Raw genomic sequence first — 24,554 nt, forward strand, 5'->3', positions numbered from 1 at the left:
TTTTTTTAAAATTAGCTAAATTTTTATATTTTTCACCTAAATTTAATTATTCTTTTAATCCAATTCAGATATAATCACTAATCATTTATGTTTTATGTAAAAATACTAGTAAAAAAAAATTATTAATTACATAATTTTTTAAAAAATTTTAGCACTGAATCGATTGGTTTTCAATTTAGTTCAGTTCAAACAAAAAACCGATCGATTTATATTTTCTAAACTATTCGGTTCGCACTGACCGAACCAAACCGAATTTCCATTGCTATTTCTGATGACTTTCATTCCACCTTTGATATGCCTAGGGGCAAATAAAAATTAGAGTACTAAGAAGATCTTGTTACAAAAATAACAAAGTAAACAAAAAGACTTGAAGTAAACATATAACAAGCAGATTATAAACCCATCTCCTTAGAGAGCCAGCTTTCTATCATTGAGATTTGAGGATCATTCCAAATGCTACCCACAATGCTGCTCACCGGCACAGGGTATTAGAGACTGCAGTGACCAATTCTACAACGTATCCATGTCAAAAGATTAGTGCTTTAGGCTCTGCAACAAGATTGTGATTGTACACATCAATTGAATAATTTGCACGGTTATATTAACATACAATAAAAAGATGCAGCTTCAGAAGAGACACTGAAGCGAACATTGATCAACAAGAAGTGACAAAATTAAAATGGAACAAGAACAATATTAGCAGCTCACCAGCCTTCAGTGGGCTCTGTTGTTGACCAAACTTCATGTCCCTGCCTTCAGCTGATCTCCATTTGCTGGCCTCTCCTTTCTTTCTCATTTTTGAAGAGCTCAGAGAGCCTTCAACTAACACCCAAAAAAAAAAAAAAAGAGCTTTGAAATTGAAGCGTAAAAAGAAATTGAATTAATAAAATTCCAAGAAGACACATGATACATTTTGGCATAACCAAATTTCAAAATTCAGATAATGATCTACATTCTGACCCCAGCATGATACATTTTGGCATAACCAAATTTCAAAATTCAGATAATGAGCTACATTCTGACCCCAGCATTTTACCTATATGAATTGCAGACGAAAATTAAAGACATTCGGGATCTCAAATCACATATGCACATATGGTTTGCAAAAATTGGTATCCACTTCAGATTCCATCCACCCAATTCCTAGGTCAAGAATTTCCGAGTGACGGAGAGCAAAACTATGACTGGATATGAATCTCCTCAGAGCAAAGTGATTTATCACCCAACAAGATTATAAAATTCTAATTTCATCCTTGTCCTCTAACATCAAACTATTGGCAAAAAATGTAGGCCATTGGCCTTTTTTACAAACGTGAAACTTCTTGAAAACCTTGAAAAATGACTTAAAGCACTGCATTATTCTATCAACAAAAAAGCCAGCTCAACTGGAACAAGTCAACAACCACATTGGTCCTATTTTACCCAAAGATGAGGTCTGGACTTTTTCAGATTCACGGTGCCTTCTCTGCTGCAGGTTGGAACCTCCTACACCTGATCTGATGTAGGAAAGCAGTTGTGATAATTTGCAGGAAATTTTAATCCAGCACCACAAGTAACACTAATTTTGGGGCTCAACTAACCAGCTGCTAGGACAATTAAAAGAATATATATATATATATATATACACACACACACACATGCACACACGCATACATGTATAAATAAATAGATAAATAAATAGATAGATAGATAGATAGACCATGAAAAAAGATCAAGAAGACGCCCTCATGAGTTATGACCAAGAACTAGCATTGCTCCGTAATTTAATACGCTAAAGCTCTCAACAAAATTATATGTCTACGCTTATTGAACTGATCGTAGCACGACTTCGTAGAAATAACTCAACTTAATTTTTATGAATTTCCTCTTTTAGGCAGACGCAAAGAAAGAATAACTCCAAACCAAAAATAAATAAATAGCCACGGCTATATCAAGCCTTGCATAACAACAATAAGCACAGTTGCCAAATACTAAAGAGCAACGACTGAGCCAACTACTCAAGAATCCTGTCCAAGCAATACGTGAAAGTGATAACAATCATAATGACAGTCTAATTCAATTACAATCAGTGTTTTACTAACCACTCATCATATATAATCCGACATCTACAATGCTCTTGCAAGCGCAAGAAGTAACCCATCCATAAAACAACAAGGCATTTTAATATTAATTTTTTCATTTTTAGAAGAAAAAGGAAGCAGTATTTGCTCTATCTTCTAAGTAAAAAATTATACAAGTAAAATGCAGCCTTTTTTCTCTGAATTTCATTCCACCAAAATTGAAGATATGTTTACATAATCCTGCTCAATCTTTTGTCTCCAAAAGAAGCCCCTTCAACAAAAATTAATTTTCATGTTTAGTTTAGTTGAAACAAAAATAACAACCAGGTGAGAAAATAAGCAGAAATCTGGAAGAATGTGTAAATTAACAAGTAAAATTTTTTATGCCTTTAGTACCTTGCCATTCCCATACCACTTTTGATTCACCCTTCAATAACTTTGGATATTGATCCACTCTCGAGTCCTCCTGTACCAACTCCTCCACCTTCAAATATAAACAGACATTAACTTTTTAATGTATAACATAATGCAAAATAATTCTTCAACTTTCTCACATGCCCACAGCTGTTGGATCACACAGCTTTTCAGAGAACGTACCAAACATGGAAAAATGTTACAACACTAGAGCAACAGAGACAATGATGATCTGAAAAGGAAACTAATGAGTTTTCTTGGGACCTCCTGACGTACTGCTTTAAAAAAATTCAGCTAAGTGTTCTTGTTAAGGGCGCAACAAGACAATAAATAAATAAACATCCAGCATACGTCAGGAGGTTATGGGGCATGCAAATGACAGATTCAACTCCAAGCACCTAAAAAACAAAAAAGTATAGGAATCGTAATAGTTAGCTGGGACATGAGAGGCTAAGACTACAAGGAAATATCAAGCTATAAAGAAATGAGTGACACGTAAAGCAATTCATGAAGTTCAAAAAAAAAAAAAGAAGTCAGTTCAAGGCAAAAAGAAAGGCCTTTAAATGAGGCATAATAACATTCATTGTAAGGGCATGGAACAGAATAACTTCGGCTAGATATTTCTCTGAAATGTATTCTGTGCTGCATCTTGGAAAAAATACAACAGATCTACTCATAAAAATAACTGACTAGCAAGTGTATATTGTCAAAGCTGGTTGGATGACTACATTGCTAGGAACCTGATTTTAACAAAAAAGGCCACCACAATTATCATTAAAAGTAAACAGACTCTCTTGCACAAGCACAAAAAATACTACCCCATGCTATTTTAAACATGATCAGAAATTCACCCAAAAAATATAACACAAAATTAGTTCCATCGGAAATTTTTAATACATATAATCAAGGATACTTTAATCCATAGAAAATAATAAATCCAAGATTAAAAGATGGCCTAGTGAAAGGGCATAAAAAGAATACCTTCTTCCATATCACAGGGTCCTTTCTTTCCTTGGGCAAAAGAAGATGATCTCGTAACCTAGAGGCAACTACCCATGGTTCACATTCACCATTTACACTCTTTGACATCAATGCATTCTCCTCAAGTATCTCACAAACCTATAAAAAATAGCAAGAATCAGTCAATTTACGGCTACTTAATGTCAAATAAACACAGTATGTGCTAGTGATAAGTTTTAGATTAAACTCTTCTGGCTATTTCTATTTTCCTTTTCCTTTTCTTCTTTCTTTTCTTCTTAATCTTTCTATACCCTATTTTCCTTCCCACACATTCTATGAACATAAAACAAGGTGGCTCACAAGGGATAACCTTTACCAAAATGATAACATTCATGGGGACATCCATTTGGCAATAGTTTGTTCCAATACACAATATAAGGGAGGTTTCATGATTATCCTCCGTTCGTCATTGATCTAAACAATATGGTCAAAACCAAAGATTGAAGTACCATTGAAGAAATTCTTCAAATGGATTGCAGACAAAACATTCTAGAATATAGGGTGGTGGCTTCTACAAGATCTTAACTTGCAGCAGGTAACAACAAATTGGTATATTAAAAACGAGGAAACCATTGAACGTGACAAAGGGGGAAAAAATGGATTGTACACCTGGTGGTAAAGCTCTTCAACTCTGATAGCAAAATAGCGTCTCCTGTGGACTTTCCAGAGCAACAATAAACATCCCACAAGCTGTATATCTCAATTTTGTTAACAAGCTTCAATATTTTGATACTAAATCTAAAGCACTCAAAGTCTGCCTTTCAGAATGGAGTACCAATGAACAGACAGGCACAATAATTAGAGCATGAGTGGAGACCCATTGATGAATGCGACAGGATAATGGCTTGTAATGTTCTGCTAGCAATTCTGGACACTTCAACTCTTTCATCCTACGTACATAAAGAAAATTTTTTTAGAGCAACTGTACCGAAACATTCAAAGATTCAAAAATTAAAAATTCAAGTTAGAGATCGAATAATATACCCATAAGAATTAGTCCTTGACTCCAGATATCTACCAACAGTCTCCATTGTCCTTTTCTTTGTATACAAGTAAACAGGATTATCCAACTCAAATATTTTCATCAACTCATGTCCTTCTAAATCATTCCATATGTCATTCTCTTCAACCTGAAAATGGTATGCATTTATAACCATTACTCTCAACAGTCATCCCAAGAGTCTTATAATTATTTTTTCTTTTTTAAATGTCATAAAGTTTAAAAGATTTCAAAGTAACAGACCCAAATTGATCCAGTTCCATCGCACAAAAATTGAGCATAAGCTCTACAAAGACGATTTTCTACCCATCTTGACTGCAGTTCCATCACATATAAATTGCCAATCAGAAAATATACAACATATTGAAAATCAAAATCATTATGTCAATTTGTATAAATAATATTAGTTTCTAGGAGTGATCAAGATTGTGAGGACATACAAGTCTCCCAGCTGTTTCATTAATATCTCCATCTTCTACACACAACTTCCCATGCTTCCTATAGCCATGAAAACATTCCAACTTACCTTGATGACATTCGCCGTTACTTGGACAGGGCTCACAAGAATCTGCAATGGTGTGCATTCGTCAAAAGCTCATTCTGATGCAAGTAACAAGCATCAAAGAAGAATACATCCCCCAGCAGCCAGCATCATTGGTTACATCTTTAATAATACACGAAAAAACCTCGAGATAGACTACCAACAAAGCAATAGAAATAACAATTTAAAAAGTAATACTTACTTTGTACAAACTGAAATGACATAATTCTATTTGGTGGGATAAAAACATAAAATGATTAAAAAAAAATCATGTGAGCCATGAGGTGTTTTCATCCCACAGATGCAGTTATATTACGTCATGTCAGTTTGTACATGAAACTGCAGCTCTATTCTTACTCATACCAACAATTGGTTAATAACAAGTACATAAAGGTAATAGTTTCTACATGAACCAAGTAATCAGAGAGCAATTTAAAAACTACCCACAAGAGTAATCACTCAACTCAAGTTCAACAAAGCATTATTATTAATGGAAACAAAAGATGACCCAAAAATCAAGAAAATAATAATAATGGTAATAAAGGGTTAAATTTTACAAACCGGTGGGAGATTGAGGGGAGTCTAGTAATAAGTTGGAGTCGCAGAAAGGTTTTGATGTTGAGTTAAGAAAGTTGGCCAAGTAGTTGCAGGTTAAAGCGACGGAAGAGGCGATGGCTACTACTGTTATGAGCCTCAACAAGTCTTGTTTTGATGGGAATAAGCTCTGTGGCGGTTCCGTCATCCAGCTCCATGATGAAGAAGAAGAAGAAGAAGAAGAAGAAGAAGAATTGGATTTTGGTTTTGGTCTCTTCTTCTTTGTTGAAGAAGACATTGAAGCAGAATTAAAATGCGAAATTCTCAAAATGTATATTAGAAAATAGATTTAATCTTGACAATCACTTCATCGCGAAAAAGGGGTTAGAGTTTTTATTAAAATAAAAATGATTTTACTAGTGTGTTTTTATTATAAAAACTTTAGTTGTTTTGTTGTAAACAACAATTTTTATTCAAAATTATTTTAATAGAAATTTTTTAAAAATATATTATGAAAATGATGAAATAAGGTAGTGTTTGTATTTTAAATTGGTGTGATAATATTGGAATTGGCATTGTGGAGTGAGAGTAGAAAAAGATTGTTTACTTACATTTAAATGAGACTGTGAAATTGGAATCAGAATTAAAATTTAATTTATATGTTTATTTTTTCTTACATCAGAAGTAAATAGTTTCAAATTATAGTTTTACTCATATTTAAAAAATTATAGTTTTTAATTACAAAATTAATAAAAATTATATTTAAAAATAAAATATTTATTTTATTATATTTGTAAATTAGTAATAATTATTAATATTCTCAATTATGTAAATCGTAATTTTTTATTAATTTTAATTATGTAAATTAAAAATTATTGATAAAAGCAATACAAATGAAATATTATTATTAATAATATAGCACAAAATTAATATTTTCTAAGAATAAACTATTTATTATTATTAATATTAATATTAAATAAATATAATATTCTTATTTTTAAATAAATATAATAATATAATATTTTCAAAAAAGTATATAGTAATATTATTAATTTTTTATGAATATAATAATAATATTTTAAAGTAATTTTAACTTAGAATTAATGTAAATTATTATTTTTAATAAATGTAATTTATAAAATAGTAAAATAATATTATTTAAATAAATATGATATTATTTATTTTTATTAAATATAATTATATCAAAATTTAATAAAATAAGAGTAAAAAAGAAAGAGGTGTGAGTGAATTTCCACTCCCACCCCTCATTTCAAATATGGAAAGAGTCCACGGAGTGAGATTCTTACTTCTCCCTTGTAATACGTAAGTAAATATTGAAGTAGGAGAAGTTCACATTCCTCATTTCCACTCCAGTAAGTAAATATTGTATAAGATTGTAAAATAAATAAAAAATAATTTTGATAATTCAATTTTTTTCAAAAGTTTTTCCAACCTTCTTGAAGACTTATTTTGGGTTGCTTTTTAAAAGTTAAAAATTAAATTTTAATAATTGATAAATTTTTCCAAAAACTACTTTTGGTAAAATCACTTCATTTTAATCTTATAGATTTTGAATAATAGGGGAGTAGCTTTTTACAATTTGATTTTAATAATCAATTATTTTAAAAGATACAATGTTACCTAACTAGTCTTTAATCCCAAAAACTCGGTTGAAAGCAACAATTGTGAACAGTCAACAGTTGACCTTAGAAACACGTTGGCATGCCACCTAAGCTACATCCATCTACAGCCAACTGATGAGAGAAATGAGTTGCATTTAATGAGATGGCAAAACGGTTATCCTGAGGAATATCGGCACATGAGCATGGGGGGATGGAGATTGTAGAAGCTCTATATCATTGGTTAACAACAGCTATATTCACGGATCAATTTTTGTTTATTTTCAAGTGTTGTCCTTAAATAGGCCAATACTTGTAAACTTTCATTCATTCAAGTTCTTCATATTAATGGAAATGCCATTGACTCATGCTCAGTTGGCATTAATAAGCAATTCTTAATGAATTTAAGTTGGTATCAGAGCCAACTTTGAGCCATGACAAGTAGTAGTAATACTCAAACAAATATGAATCTGAATGATCAAATGGATAACTTGAATCAAAATGAAAATAAAAACTCATATCAAAATGTTGAACAACAAAATTCAGGCCTTAATACTAGAACCACTAGCAACACACTTTCACCCACTCAGCACATCACTAGTAATACCTATGTTTTCACCACTCCTATCAAGCTGACTCGAAACAACTTCATGCTTTGAAGGTCTCAAGTAATTTCTAGTATTAGAACTAATGAGCTTAAGGGATTTATAGATGGCAGCAATGTTTGCCCTCCTAGAGTTTTTGTGAACCCTAGACCAAAACAAACAACAATAACCACACCTAACCCATAATATCAAATCTGGAAGAAACAAGACCATATTCTCCTAAGTTGGCTGCTTTCATCACTTAGTGAAGGGGTTTTAGGCATTGTGGTAGATTATTCTACCTCATTTGAGGTTTGAACAACTCTTGCCAATCAATTTGGTGCAAGAACAAGGGCTAAAATATTACATCTTAGGACTCAAATCCAAACCACCAAAAAGGGGTCACTTGCCATCCATTAGTATTTCCCTAGAATGAAGTCTATACTAAATGCACTTAGAGCTGCAAGGAACAATAAGAGTGATGATGATTTCATTATATTTGTGTTGGCTGGATTAAGACTTGAATATAATTAAGTTGTGACTAATATCAACTCAATGCTGGAGAGTCCCTCACTCTTAGAGTTTTATGGCATGTTGCCTAGCCAAGCGAATAGAACAGAACAAAATCTAAGCTTAGGGGTTGTAGAGGCAAGTTATGCACAAATGAGAACTAGGAGAAGAAATTGGAATAACCGTGACAGGGTTGGGAATCAACACCAACCTAGAAACCCTGAAAGTGGCTTAAGAAATGGCCAAGGAAATCTGAATTCTCAGAATAAAAGCAAAGGTAAAGTTGTGGCTGATGATGATAGCTTATATCCAAAGGGACCATGTCAAATCTTTTGAAAAATGGGACACACAGATGTTGAACGCTAGCATAGGTTAAAAAAGAATTATGTGCCACAACCAAGCAGAAAGAGAGAACTAAGAGGTGCATATGTGGCAGCAGCTAATGGCCAAAGTAGTAGATCTTGGTACTTAGATAGTAGTGCTACCAATCATGTGACCAATGCCCTTGGAAACATAAACATCAAATTTGAGTATCAAGGTAATGAGAAGCTTGTTGTTAGAAATGGAGAAAAACTTTTAATCTCTCATATTGGTAATTATATGTTGCCCACTTACAATCCACACACATTGCCTTAAATGGTATATAATATGTGCCTAATATTACTAAAAATCTCATTAGTATATTTCTAGATTATTGCATGACAATGATATTAATGTTGAGTTTAAAAAATCTAGGTGTTTTGTCAAGGACAAGAAGCAAAGAAAAATTCTGGTGAAATGAGTGGCTAGAGATGGGCTTTATGAGTTACTGTATTTGCCTACTCACCTGAATGGCAACAAAACCTTTTATGCTGCTGTGTTATCTGCATCTTCAATGTCCGAGTCAATAAATTGCATCAACAGTCCAGTGTCCATGTTGTCTTTTAATTTGAATAGTAATGAGTTAGCTAATGTTAGTGTTGGGTCCATTAAAACTGATGAGTCAAGCAGTGATGTTTTGAGAGACATAAAAGAGATTGATCTCTGGCATCTTAGACTAGGGCATCTAAATGTGTTTGCTCTAAAAAGCACTTTGATGTCTTGTAATCAGTTCAAGATAAATCGAGATGTCATTCCTTTATTTTGATGTGCATGTCAGTATGGAAAACAATCTAAACAGAACTTCAAAAGCTCTGAAACTAAAACCAACAAAGCCTTGGAATTGATTCACATTGACTTATGAGGACCAGAACCAATTCCCTCAACTTATGGATACAAATATTATATATCCTTTATAGATGATAAAAAAAGATATACCTAATTGTTTCCTTTAACATCAAAATCCCAAGCCTTTGACATTTTTGTTACTTTCAAAAATCAAATAAAAAACCAATTGAATTTGAAAATTAAAGCATTGCAGACAAATATGGGAGGAGAGTTTTAAAGTTTTTAGACCATTTCTTGAGAAAGAGGGAATAGCATTGAGACAATCATGTCCCTATTTATATGAACAAAATGGTAAAGCTGAGAGAAAACACAAACATGTTGTGGAAAATTGTTCTCACATTCCTAGTTGAAGCCAAAATGCCATTAAAATATTGTCAAGAAGCTTTTACCTATGCCGCCTTTACTATAAACAAATTAGCCTCACCTGTGATTGAAATCAAAACCGCATTTGAACTGCTTTATCAATGCAAACCAAATTACTCAGATATTAAAGTGTTTGGATGCGAGTGTTACCCCTTTTTGAGACCATACAATAAACACAAGTTTGATTTCTATACTGCCAAGTGCATATTGCTAGGGATAAGTATAACTAATAAATATGTTGCATGCATCATTAAGGTAGAATATACATCTCTGCTAGTGTCAGGTTCAATGAAAGTTCATTTTCATTCTCAAATGACTCTAATTTCAGTAGACAAGAGTCCATAAGTCAAGATAATTCTACCACTCTTCTAGAAAGATTTCAGGTTGTGTCATTCTCCTCTATACTCTTTGGGGGTGTTTGGTACCCCTCATTACATGGGATTGCATTGCATTAGCAATGCAGCCCCATGTTTGGGGTACCAAATGGCTACATTAGGGTGCATTATAATGCACCTTAATGATAATGCACCCTAATGCAGCCATTGGGCGCATTAGCTAAACCTGACATATAGTCGGGTTTAGCTAATGCGCGTCGAGTTTAGCTAATGCGTCTACTTACCGCATTAGCTTTAGCTTCCTCTTTTTTTTTTTTTTACTTTGTAATAATAATAAATGAATATAATTTTTAATTTAATATTATATAATATTATTTTTACATTATAATTTTAATATATATTAATAAATTTATTGTTTAATAATATTATATTATATTTTAATATTTATTATAGTAAATGTACAACTAAATAGTGTATTATTTAATTATATTATATTAATTAATATGTAAAATTATATTAATTATATATATAATTGATTAATTTTTAATAAGTTAATATAACTAATAGTAAATACTAAATAATATAATATAATATTACATTATTTAATTATATTACAATAATTAAACTAGTTATTTTTAAATAATTTAATATAACTAATAATAAATATTTAAATATGAATAAATTCGAATAATATTAATTAAAAATTAATAAAATATATAATTATTAGATTGTTTGGCACAATTCATTTTTTAGCACAATTCATTAGTATTTTCTAAATATATAATTTAAATTAGTCACAAAAAATTAATACAATACAGTGCAATATCAAATATAATATAATTAAAAATTAATACAGTACAGTGTAGTACCAAACATTGAACAACATTATTATAATACATTACTAATACAATACAGCATAATGAAATACACCTACATTAAAATAATGCAATACAACATAATACAATACAGCGTGCCAAACGCACCCTTTATGAATTCACTTAGTCAGCAGCAGCTCACAACCATTCTCAAGAGACTTCTGGAACTTTAGGACAATCCCCAAATCTTGACCAAAATGAAACACAACAGAATTTGGATACTGATAAAATATCAAACAATCACTCATCCTTGCCTCACTCACCTCACTAGCCTCAATCACCTCACTAGCCTCAATCAAACAAGTTATCTTTCGTCTCTCATCACAGAACCAAACACTCAAAAGACTTACCATCACATCTTATGATAATAAGATCTAAGACAAGGATCTTCATACCAAAACTGTACTAAATTTCCACTCAAATGGAGACAACCTTACCCCTAAATACCTCAGAAGCCTTGAAAGAACCAAATTAGAAAAAAAGTAGTGAAGGATGAATACAATGCTTTAATGAAAAATGAAACATGGACATTGATACCAAATAACCAAAGTTATAAGGTGATTGGAAACAAGTGGTATACAGAGTAAAAGAGAATCCAGATGGCACCATAAATAAATACAAAGACAGACTAGTAGTAAAGGGGTTCTTGCAAACTCCAGGCTTTGATTTCAAAGAGTCATTTAGTCCAGTTGTCAAGGCTGCAACAATCAGAATTATCCTTACATTAGCAGTGAATAATAATTGAATGCTGAGAAAAATGGATATAAACAATGCTTTCCTAAATGGTGAACTAACAAAAATTGTTTACATGCCACAACCTGAAGTTTTTATGGACAAAAGCAAGCATAATCATATATGTAGACTGAAGAAAACATTGTGTAGATTGAGATAGGCTCCTAGGGCATTGTTTGATAAACTGAAGAGTACATTAAACTCTTGGGGATTTGAAAACTCTAAGTGTGATACTTCATTATTTTTTAGAAGGGTTAAATATGAGATAATCATATCGCTCATTTATGTTGATGACATTATTATCACTGACAACAAAAGCAAAGGTATTAAGGAGCTAATTAACAATCTAAATGAAACTTTTGCCTTGAAGGATCTAAGAGAGTTGAACTTCTTTCTTAAGGTTCAGGTGACCAGAAATCAAGACACTATTATGTTGTCTCAAGCTAAATATGTACAAGATTTTCTTGTTGAGACAGAAATGAGCAATTGTAAAGGAATTGAGCCTCTTTTCAGTACTATAGAAAAATTGAAAAAGAATGAAGGGACAAAATCTCATGATCCCACACTTTACAAAAGTGTTATAGACAACTTGCAATATGTAGTACTCATAAGGCCTGAGCTTACTTTCTCAGCAAATAAGTTTAGCCAATCTATGTCTAGTCCTAGGCAACCTCATTGGGTAACATGTGAAAGAGTATTAACGTGTCTCAAGAGTACTATGAACATGTGTTTGAAATTAAAAAAATTAGAGCACTTTGATCTTGTAGCATACACTGATGGAGACTAGGCCAGTGATTTGGATGACAGAAGATCAATTAGTGGCTATTGTGTTTTTTTTTTGAGGCAATTTGATTGCATGGAGTTCAAAAAAGAAGGATTTGTTACTAAGGATTGATTACTAAATCTACTACAGAATCTGAATATAGAGCAATGGCTTTATGTACTGCAGAAATCACATGGATTAGCTCTCTACTCAGTGAGTTAAAGACAGAGATTGAAAGAGTTCCAATGATTTTAAGTGATAGGACTAGTGCAGCAGCAATAGCTACCAATCACGTTTTTCACTAAAAAACCAAACATTTTGAGATAGATCTTCATTTTATTAGGGACAAAGTAGCTAAAGGTGAATTAGAGATTAATTTTGTTGCTAGCAAAGACCAAATAGCTGATGTCTTGACTAAGCCTTTACCCTATTGCAAATTCAGTTACTTTAGAAGCAAACTCAAGGTTTTTGACAAGACCTTGTGTTTGAAAGAAGGTGTTGAAAGCAACAGTTGTGAACAGTCAACAGTTGACCTTAGAGACACATTAGCATGCCACTTAAACTACACCTATCTGCAGTCAGTTGGTAAGAGAAATGAACTAGATTTAATGAGGTGGCAAAATGGTTATGCTAAGGAATATCAGCACATGAGCATGGATGGATGGAGATTCTAGAATCTCTACATCCTTGATTAATAATAACTATATTCACATATCAATTTTTGTTTATTTCTAAGTGTTGTCCTTGGCTAGCTGTTGTTTTTCATAGCTTGTGTGTAAATAGGCCAATACTCGCAAACTTTCATTCATTCAAGTTATTCATATTAATGGAAATGCCTCCGACTCAAGCTCTGCTTGCATCAATAAGCAATTCTTAATGAATTTATATAAGTGTACTCAAAATAAAAGTGAATGTTGTGCAAATTTTATTGAACTCGTAAGTGTACAAATCTATTGTAGAATAGATTAATGGTGACGAGTGTCGATCCCACGAGGAGGTGGATTTTAATTATGTAGAATTAATTTTCTAAGTGGGTGGTTGGGTTTGTGGTGAAGTGATTTAAATTATCCTAAAATTTGAATTAAAATGACGAGAATAAATTGAAGAGAAAACTAGTATAATTGAAGCTCTTGGGTATTTGGATCCGCATCAACAATCACCATGGGCTAAATATTCCTTATTAGTGCCAATTAAATCATAAGAGGGGAATCCACACCTCATGAACCACACTCTAATCAATATGGTGCTAAGGGCTTATCGTGCCAAATAATAATAACCTTGTACTAGGGAGCCGGTGAAACCAGGGTAGTATCTAGACAAAATTATTATTATTTGTCGACAAAAAGTCAAAATATCCACAAAAATTAGAGGGGAGAGAAAATAAATTTACCAAATAAAGCCCATGACACATGTTGAGACTTCACCTTCAACCCAGCCTGAAAGAAAATTAGCTACTCATAATTGAATTAGGAGTAAAATAGAAATTTATTAAAATATGTAGAAAATACAAGATGGAGAAGGAATTACAGAAAATTGAGCTAAAAAATGAATTCAGAAATGCCAAATTAGGGGGGGAGAGCCCCATTTGTATAGATACATTGAGTAAATTATGGCCATCGGATTAAAAACATTTCGGACGCTCAGGATTGCGCCACGTCATCAGTCAATGCCACATCATCGGTCAATGCCACGTCATCGGTCCGTCTATGTGAACAGTGTCGTGAACAATAACGTAGATAATACCATATATGTGAATAGTACCGTACATGTGAACAGTGCCATTTTTCCTTTTATGCTCCTCGTAAGTTTTTCAGCTGTCCTAAGTTTAAAAGTGATGTCCGTTTTGCTGTTTGAACTCTCGTTCATTGTAAAATGACCATGATGTCCCTAAAATACATAAAATACTTAATTAAAATAAAACATACATAATTAAATTACAAGAGACTAAAATACATAAAAGTAGAAGTGTTAGTAAGACTTGAAATGTAAAATAACGATTTTCTCCTTTATAAATATACATTTTGTAACACTCAACACATCCCCCAACCAACTTATTGCTAGTCCCTAGCAAAAAAAGTGAAAACAAAATTCAAATCCAATTTGTTTTTAAACACTCGTGTTTATTCAATCAGACTAATGATAACAATTAAATAAAAATATAAGTATTATCTCAAGTCTAAAGAAACATCACACCCATATCAACCATCCACATGAATCAGCCTAGTAGACTTTGTCACAACTACTTTCAAGAATGACATGTCAAACCCCAAAATCTCACCGGAAGTAGTGACACTCTCCCAAGGAAATTTAACCCAATAAAAATAGTCACTTCAATGAATGCTAAATTTGAGAGAAAATAATATAGAAGTAATATCACACGCTCTCACCAAGATGAAAGAAATTTGCCCACAGCTTAAAAATAACACGATCTGAAGTCAAAATACTAGTCAACCCAATGTATTCATTTTTTTTACTTTTTATTTTTTCTTATTTATTTTTTTTATATGCATCACTACATCTTTTTAGCCCATAAAACTAGCTTCTACTTTAGATTATAGATCCCTAAAATCAAGAAGGACTTTTATTAGGACGTAACGTAAGCTAAGGATATGGCTAACAAATGAAGGAAAATAGGAAAAATAAAATATATGTTTAAGAAAAAGTACAGATATTTTAGAAATTTCAAGTTCCATTTTGCTTATTTATTATTATTTTTTTTGAAACAACAAATTTTTTTGTTTTTTTTGCTTTTGTTTGGCACAACTTCACTGAACAAAATAATTATTAACATTTTTCTCAAACATAAATAGGTAATGAAACTTATAAGATATCGGGTAATACTCCAAATCGTAGTGGGTTAAGATGATAAGTTGACAAATAATTTTTTTTTTTAAGGCTCAAAAGGGTTAACTATGGATAATTTATAAAAGAGATGCCTAGAAAGACTCCAACGGGTCAAAGATGACCTTTCCATCGTCTTTTACGGCTCTAAATAATCTTCCATATCTACTAGTTAGATGGGACTCCAGATGTAGCAACACACATTTTTTTTTATAAAGTTTTTGAAGCAATTTTTTTTAAATGGTTGACTTAAAAAAAATTTAGAGATCGTATATAAAATAATAAACTGCTAAGCTGTATGAAGAATGGACAAAAGGGTTACGCTCCAAGAAAAATGATAAGCTCAAAAACTCACTTGGTACTCATTATGACATGTACATTCCTTCAAGCAACTCATATTTGTCTCCGACATCAACATGTAGAGTAGCAAACATGGTGTAACATCACTTAAGACCAAAGATAATACAAATACTAAAATTTAAAATTCATTATGTCATCCAATGTTAAAACAAATCACATAATTTGTTTTTGGTTCAAATAACATTTTACCCCCCAACCTATTCTAAACATGAAAGGAAAATATGCATGCAGAAATGTGAAAAATTATGCAGAAAAACTAATTAGAAAAGTTACACTTAAAATGATAGAAATAGAAAATGGTTTTTTTTTTTACTAAGAAGATCCGTTTCTAGAGTCACTACACTCCATATTAAGCTATTTTCGGCTCAAAAAAATTTGAAAGTGTATATTTATAAAGGAGAAATTAGAAAGAAGAAGTTAGAAAAAAAAATTGTCAAAGCTTAATAAAGAAAAAGCAAATGTCTGGAATTTTTTTATTTTGGTTGTTTTTTTCAAATGAAGAAGATGCGTTTATAGGGTAACTACACTCCATATTCAGCCATCTTCAATACAAAAAGTTAGCCACAATTAGTCTCTACAACAAAAAATTAGTAAAAACTTAACCAAGATTCCACAATTGTCGACTATTCTCTCCCCCCAACTAGAACTAAACATCGTCCTCAATGTTTTAAAGGAAAGAAGTAGAGTTTAGAAGACATCACCTAGGTGGTGTAACACAGAAGAAAATATTTACAAGCGGAGAGTTAAATCTAATTTGTACTTCTTACTGCGACTACTGTTACTATCATTATTTGGACGCTCCAACACAAAGGTATAGGGGTCTGGCTCCGGTCTATAAGCTTGTAACAGATCAAGTAGCTCATTAGCAGTGTGAGTACAAATAAAAAGTTTTTTCGCTGTGGAAGGAATGAAATAGTTTTTTATTGCATGGTTAAAAAATGCGATAAAACCATCATAAAAGTTATTGACATTTAACAAATCGATGGGTTTCTGGTGAATGTGCAGATGGGCCCAAGATGCTAATGTGATAGGTGTCTCTAGAGTTGCAAGATCTCCTAGTAGGAAAATAAAAGCATCAGCATGATTAAGCATTTCAGTTATTCTTTCTTGCATACCTGAGACGACTAACTCTTCTCCAGTCAGTGAGTCAGACAAACTGCCCAAAGATTTTAGGGCTCTTGGGATGATATCTAACACTTGGCTTCATCTGACAAAAGCAGCTTTTGAGATTAATTTTGATAACCCTCGGTTACCTCCTCCATACACCAAGTGTAATTTTCTCTCTGCTATACTTCGACCAAGATCTATGGCTGCCTCAATGAACTCTTTATGTTTGCCATAGTTAAATTCAGAAAGCACACAAATGTTTTTGAATTGTTTATTGAGAGTAGCTGCCATTGTGATACTTCTAAAAAACAATTTGTGAGTGCTTAACAAAAAGTTATATTTAAGAATCTTGGTGACAGTGGATCACAACTGTGTATGAGGTAGCATGTCAGTATCAAATAACACATAAAGCACATGACTGTGGCTCACATCTTCCTCTGGTTTTACGTCCAGAAATGGCTTGAACGCCCTCTATGGGTCGAGGATAGGCTTCCCATCCAGTTTTCTTATAAACTGGCAAACATGGTCGTTTATAATCAGATTCCCGAGACTATATCGTGCATACTCTTTCTGGAATAATGACCATAACTGGAGAATCACTCCTTGTACATATCCACTGGGATGCGTTTCAAGAGACAAAAGGATATCGCCTAATTATTCCTTATTCAAGCCATCACTAATGAATTGAATCTTATCTTCCCTATTATCAGACACCATTCCTAAAGAACATGGTTTTTATCGCATCTCATTCTGACACACTTATAACAAGCAACTGAAATTCTTTGAGCTTTTCATTTTCTTGCATAATTTCTTTTACCATAACCAGACATGTATGCAATCAATTTAGGAGGTAACTCACCTGCCACTCGTACTTTTACCTTAATTAACCAGCGGATGTCAGCATGTATGTTATTTCTCATCAGCAATCGCATGCGTTCGGACTGAGCTTTATAAATTGTAAGGAGGGCATTCTGAGGAAGTGAAGGGAATCGATTGTAAAGCTTTGCTAGAATCTCGTTTCTATCCATACCTTCGACTCAGAAGATCAGTTATTATGGAAAACTGAAGTAACCGACTTGATTGTCACGGAGTATCGTTATCCGCCACTTCACCGGGGTAACAAACTAAAGCACACAAACAAAGAAAAACAAACTTAAACATATAAAAAAATTACAATCGTCCTCTTATTGAATTTACCTCAAGCTCCAACTGGATGTTGTAGACACCTCTCTCAATGTCTCTGAGTTGGCTTTCTAAATCCTCAACATGGGATACTAACTTTGGTGGTTGCAGGGCCCAAATATGATGTGGTTTACAAAATCAAATCTGCCTTTTGAGATGAGATTTTATACGTTGAAGTGGTCTAAGAATGTCCAGGAGGAACTGTTTAGCTATGGCACTCATGATTAACAATGATAAGAGAAAACTTAATGGTTAAATAAACACATTTATGCAAAAATAATTTCAATTAGGAAAAAAATAGTAAAAAGAAAGAAAAAAATTAAATCACCGAAAAGAATGAAAAATCTCAATTCAAATATGGTGGGTCACTCAAATTTACTTCGGTATCCTCTCCATGTGGTTGGTACTCTAGATATGGCTTTAATCTTTGACCATTAACTTTAAACGTGACACCGTTCTTTGGGTCCTTAATTTCAATTGCCCCATGTGAAAAAACAGTGTGAACAATAAATGAGTCAGACCATCGAGAGCATAACTTACCTGAGAATAGGTGCAAGCGAGAATTGAATAAAAGCACTTTCTGACCTGGAGTGAAAGATTTTCTCATAATTTGCTTGTCATGAAAGGCTTTCATTCGCTGCTTGTAAATTTTGGCATTTTCGTATGCATCATTGCGAATTTCTTCAAGTTCTGCCAGTTGTAATATTCTTTCTGAGCTAGCTTGCTGCATGTCAAAGTTGAATTTCTTGATGGCCCAGTACGCACAATGCTCGAGTTCCACATGTAGGTGGTAAGCTTTTCCATATACTAGCCTATAGGGTGACATCCCAATCGGGGTCTTGAAAGCCGTTCTATATGAATGCATCATCAAGTCTTAATAACCAATCTTTTTTGTCTGGCGTAACTGTCTTTTCTTATATGTGCTTTATTTCTCGATTGGAGATTTCAACTTGGCCACTGGTTTGCGGATGATATGGGGTCGCCACTTTGTGAGTGATTGAATACTTCGTCAAAAGTGCTTTGAATGCTTTGTTACAAAAGTGATCACCACCATCACTGATTATTGCTCGAGGGAATCTAAAGCGTGAAACAATATTGCTTTTCAAAAATCCTATCACCACCTTGTGATCATTAGTTCTACATGGAATTGCTTCTACCAATTTCGATACGTAGTCAACAGCAACCAATATGTATTGATGACCAAAAGAAGGAGGAAAAGGACCCATGAAGTCGATACCTTACACATAAAAAATCTCAACCACTAAAATTGGATTTAATGGCATCATGTTCCTTCGTGTAATGCTCCTCATTCGTTGACACCTATCACATGAAGAGCAAAAGATATAAGCATCTCGAAATATAGTTGGCCAATAGAAACCACATTATAAAACTTTAGTTGTTGTTTTCTTAGCATTGAAATGGCCTCCATAAGCTTGTTCATGGCATAATGAAAGAATATTCTGAATTTCATTTTCTAGGACACATCATCTAACAATTTGATCTACACAATACTTGAAAAGATAAGGGCCATCTCAAAAGAAATTCTTTATTTCTGCAAAAAAATTGGCCTTGTCTTGCTTGGTCCAATGCTTTGGAAGTTGACCTATAACAATATAATTAACAATATTAGCGTACCACGGTAATACTTCCACACTCATCAATTGTTCATCTGAAAATGACTCATTCAATGTTAAAGGTTCAGTAAGTGTGTCAAAATGGAAACGAGAGTGATGGCCAGCCACGACATTTTTTGTGCCTTTCTTATATTTAAATTTCAAGTTAAATTCCTGCAAAAGTAACACCCAACGAAGTAGTCTAGCTTTTGCATCTTTCTTTGTGAGAAGATATTTAAGAGCAGCATGATCAGTGAACACAATTATTTTACAACCAATGAGATAAGATCGAAGTTTCTCTAATGCAAACACTACTGCTAGCATTTTTTTTTCAGTAGTTGAATAGTTCAACTGTGCATCATTCAATGTCATACTAGCATAGTAAATAACATGGGGAATTTGATAAACTCTTTGTCCTAATACTGCTCCTACTGCATAATCAGATGCATCACACATGAGCTCGAATGGTAAGCTCTAGTTTGAAGGCTGAATGATGGGCGATGACGTCAACAACTGCTTCAGTTTTTCAAATGCCACAAGACATGAATCATCAAAGGTAAAAGGTACATCCTTAGCAAATAGATTGCATAAGGGTCTAGAAACTTTGCTAAAATCTTTAATGAAATGTCTATAAAAACCAGCATGCCCAAGGAAAGATCTTACTTCTCTGATTGTTTTAGGTGCAGGAAGATTGGACATGAGATCCACCTTGGCTTTGTCAACTTCAATACCTTTGCTCAAAATGATGTGACCAAGAATAATACATTGTTTTACCATAAAATGATATTTCTCCTAATTTAAGACTAAGTTCTTCTCGATACATCTCTGCAGAACTAGTGTTAGATGATGTAAACATTGATCAAATGAGTCACCAAAAATAGAAAAGTCATCCATAAAGACTTCAAGAAATCATTCAACCATATCAGAAAAAATGCTTACTATGCATCGTTGAAATGTAGCAGGTGCATTACATAATCAAAATTGCATTCTCCTATATGCAAATGTGCCAAAAGGGCAAGTGAAAGTGGTTTTCTCTTGATCTTTTAGTGCTATGAGAATCTGATTATATCCTGAGTAACCATCTAGAAAGCAATAAAATTCATGGCCTGTTAATCTATCAAGCATTTGATCGATAAATGGTAAAGGAAAATGGTCTTTATGTGTGACAGAATTCAACTTTCTATAATCAATGCATACACGCCATCCTGTAGTCACTCTAGTGGGTATCAATTCATTATCAGCATTGGTAACTACCGTGACTGCTGACTTTTTGGGGACAACTTGTACATGACTGACCTATGAAATATCAGAAATTGGGTAAATGATACTTGCATCTAATAACTTAAGGACTTCAATTCAAACAACTTCTTTCATGTTAGGATTTAACCGACGTTGCATTTCCCTAGTAGGTTTAGCATTTTCATCAAAGTGAATGTAATGCATACAGTCTACTGGGTTTATACCTTTTATGTCTGCTATGGTCCATCCTAATGCTCATTTGTGCTCTTTTAAAACATCCAACAACTTAACTTTTTGTTCGTCATTTAGGGATGATGAGATAATCACTGACAAAGTACTTTCTTCTCCCAAAAATGCATATTTCAAAGTGTTGGGTAATTATGTGAGCTCGAGTTTCGGTGGTGATTCCGATAATGGGATGATTTTCTTCTCTGATGGTGCTAGTTGTTCAACTCTTGACTTCCATTTATTAGTGTCCATGGGTGGTGCTGAGTCAAGTAGGGCATTGACCTCATCGACTGATCTGTCAATATCAAAATCCAAACTAAAGTGAGTTAAGCATGTTTGTAAAGGGTTATCACTAAGGTTTGAAAGAAAAATATTATCAACTATTGTTTCTATTAAATCCACATCAACAATTCCATCATCTGCATTGTGAGGTTGTTTAGCAATGTTGAAGATGTTTAGCTCTATAGTCATGTTGTCGAAGGACAACTGCATATTTCTAGTTTTGCATTGAATGTGAGCATCGGCAGTTGCCAAGAAAGGTTGGCCTAGGATAATGGGGATGTGCTTCCTTGAATCTTGGATTGGTTAAGTGTCAATTACCATGAAATCAACAGAAAAATAAAACTTGTCTACTTGGATAAGCACGTCCTCCACAACACCACACGGTATTTTCGTGGATCGATCTGCAAGCTGTAACACCACTGAAGTTTGGTGTAATTTACCCAGTCCAAGTTTCACAAATACTGAGTAGGGTAACAGATTTTCACTAGCTCCTAAGTCCAACAAAGCATTCTCAATTGTGTAGTTCCCTATACTACATGAGATAGTGGGGGAGCCTGGGTCTTTGCATTTTAGAGGAATTTTATGTTGAAGTATAAAACTAACATTTTCTGTTAAAAATGTCTTCTTTTGAACATGAATATTTCTGTTTTCAGTACAAAGATCTTTAAGAAATTTGACCTAAGATGACACTTGTTTTATAGCATCAAGCAAAAAGATGTTAACACTTACCTGTTTGAAGATTTCAAGAATCTCACTTGTAGCTTTCCCTTATTTCCTTTAGTTAACCTCTAAAGAAATGGAGCTTTCAAAACGTATTCTCGTGGGTTGGTTTCTTCTTTCTCCTCCGATGGTGAGTCCTCAACATTTACAGGTATAATTTGATTTGCTTTTGTCACCGGCATCTCCACTTTGTTGTTGACTTCTTTCCCTTTTCGCAAGGTCATGACAACTTTGACCTCTCCGTGCTGCTATGGTTAACTGGTGCTTACTTCATGCACCCCTTTAGGATTAGACATTGGTTGACTTGGAAATTTATCTTTCTCAACAGTCATTGCCAACGTTTGAACTGAAGAAGCAAACTGTCCCACCATCTTCTCGAGGTTTGAAATCGATTGGGCTTGTGAATCGAAGCCTGCTCTCATCTCATTTCGTAGGTCATCAATGGTGCGATTCTGTTGTTCAATCGTGGAATGAGTAATATTCTTGAAATTTTGGAATGCATACTCTTATGGTTTGGGTTGAGAGTAATTCTGGTTTTGATTGTATGGTCTAAATGGTGGCTGAGAGGCTTGACGAACTTGAGGAATTAGTTGCATTGGTGGAGCTGAAGCTGCTGGTCCATTCTGTTGGAATCCTTGAGACCATGAAAAATTAGGGTGGTCTCTCCATCCAGGGTTATATGTGTTGGAGTATGGGTTGTAATTTGATGGTTTTCTTATTACACCTATGGCATTGGCTTGATCTGAGTATGAGTCATGATCAAGTGGCTCTGTTGATTTAGCAGTCGATAACGATGCTATTTGTCAAGAGAGACCTTCAATTATCGCTTTGACTTCTTTAATTTCTAAACTTGACTCACCAATGTGAACCTCATTTACTCCTTTAATTCTTTTAGTATTCTTGAGCAATCGACTCTGTTGTTGGGAATTATCCGCTTGTCGCTGGAAAAATTTCCAAATCTCTTATGCACTTTTTGACATTAGCTCTCCTCCACTTGTTGCCATTAGCCATTCTTACACATATGGCAATAATCCCTCCAAAACGTATTGGCATTGGTGCCATTTCTCGTACCCATGATGTGGACACTTCAAGAGTAGCCCATTGAAACGCTCCCATATTTCGAAACACTGCTCGTCATCTCTCTGGGTAAATTCTGAAATTTCCCTACGAATAGCATTGGTTTTATGCACTGGGAAGTCTTTATTCAAAAATTTCGTTACCATTTGTTCCCATGATGTAATGCTATTAGCAGGCAATGTATTAAGCCATGAACAAGCTATATCTTTTAAAGAAAATGAGAATAGTTTAAGTTTAACATCATCGTCTGAAAAATTCTCATATTTAAAAGTTTGACAAACAACATGAAAATCTTTCAGATGATTATATGAGTCCTCATTTTCTGAGCCATATAATGTTGGGAGACAATTTAGCACACTAGGTTTTAACTCAAAACTCCTAGCAGCTACATTTGGGTATCTTATGTATGATGTGCTCAAATTAGCTAAGGGACTAAAGTAGTCCTTAAATGGCCTCTCCTATGGTGGTGGTTGTTGTTGCAAATCCATTTCATTTTTAACGTGTTTGTGTGTGCGAAATGTTTTTTCAAGTTCAAGGTTTATAGGCTCAAGATTAGGTAATAGTGACCTTCGACCATACATGCAAAGAACACAAAAATACAAAATGAGAACAAAACGAATAAAAATAAAGAGGAATGAGAGATTACGGTACTAACCTTATCACACTGTTACAACCTTACTATAACACACGAAACAAAATACGTGAAATAAATTAGCTAAAAATAAATTAATAAGATAAACAAAAAATTACAAAGAAAAAAAAGAATAACTTGAAAATTAAGTTACAGAATTTTAAAGAAGAGAAAAAGAAAAGAAATTCTTACCTCAAAATGTATATTCACTTTTTTTTTTAAATAAAAAAGTTACAAGAAAATAATTAAAAGAAATTATTTACAAAAAATTAATTCTACAAATTAAAATAATTTACCTCCCTGGCAACGGCGCCAAAAACTTGTTGTGCAAATTTTATTGAACTCGCTAGTGCACAAATCTTTTGTAGAATAGATTAATGGTGACGAGTGTCGATTTCACGAGGAGGTGGATTTTAATTATATAGAATTAATTTTCTAAGTGGGTGGTTGGGTTTGTGGTGGAAGTGATTTAAATTATCCAAAAATTTGAATTAAAATGGCGAGAATAAATTGAAGAGAAAACTAGTATAATTGAAGCGTTTGGGTATCTAGATTCGCATCAACAAGCACCATGGGCTAAATATTTCTTATTAGTGCCAATTAAATCATGAGGGAGAATCCACACCTCATGAACCGCACTCTAATCAATATGGTGCTAAGGGCTTATTGTGCCAAATAATAATAACCTTGTACTAGGGAGCCGATGAAACTAGGGCGG

General features: G+C 33.4%; 1 protein-coding gene across 7 annotated transcripts; it reads right to left on the reverse strand.

Annotated features, from left to right (window-relative positions):
* Positions 1–255: 255 nt before the first annotated feature.
* On the reverse strand, positions 256–5,917 carry LOC18044848. 7 transcript variants are annotated; one of them, XM_024186553.1, is made up of 10 exons: positions 5,597–5,917; positions 4,935–5,062; positions 4,738–4,809; positions 4,479–4,624; positions 4,270–4,384; positions 4,104–4,184; positions 3,456–3,593; positions 2,457–2,544; positions 709–822; positions 256–510 (listed from the first exon to the last, which is right to left on the reverse strand). In XM_024186553.1, exons 1-10 carry the CDS (start codon positions 5,865–5,867, stop codon positions 473–475), a joined length of 1,191 nt encoding a protein of 396 aa, XP_024042321.1. In that variant the 5' UTR covers positions 5,868–5,917; the 3' UTR covers positions 256–472. The 7 variants fall into 7 exon arrangements, 4 of the variants coding, with proteins under 4 accessions (XP_024042321.1, XP_006436791.1, XP_024042322.1 ...); XM_006436728.2 differs by having other exon boundaries at positions 256–549; XR_002906073.1 differs by lacking the exon at positions 256–510 and adding an exon at positions 1,423–1,496 and having other exon boundaries at positions 735–822.
* Between the last annotated feature and the right edge of the window lie 18,637 nt (positions 5,918–24,554).

This window comes from Citrus clementina, unplaced genomic scaffold, assembly GCF_000493195.1.
Source record: "Citrus clementina cultivar Clemenules unplaced genomic scaffold, Citrus_clementina_v1.0 scaffold_4, whole genome shotgun sequence".
NCBI classification, from domain to species: domain Eukaryota; kingdom Viridiplantae; phylum Streptophyta; class Magnoliopsida; order Sapindales; family Rutaceae; genus Citrus; species Citrus x clementina.

Excerpts from the sequence above, each read along its gene's own strand:
- LOC18044848 (XM_024186553.1), bottom strand. The coding sequence starts at position 5,867 with ATGTCTTCTTCAACAAAGAAGAAGAGACCAAAACCAAAATCCAATTCT. Across the intron at positions 4,625-4,737 it reads ATGGAACTGGATCAATTTGG|GTTGAAGAGAATGACATATG; the intron begins GTCTGTTACTTT and ends TACCATTTTCAG. Across the intron at positions 3,594-4,103 it reads TTGAAGAGCTTTACCACCAG|GTTTGTGAGATACTTGAGGA; the intron begins GTGTACAATCCA and ends TATTTTTTATAG.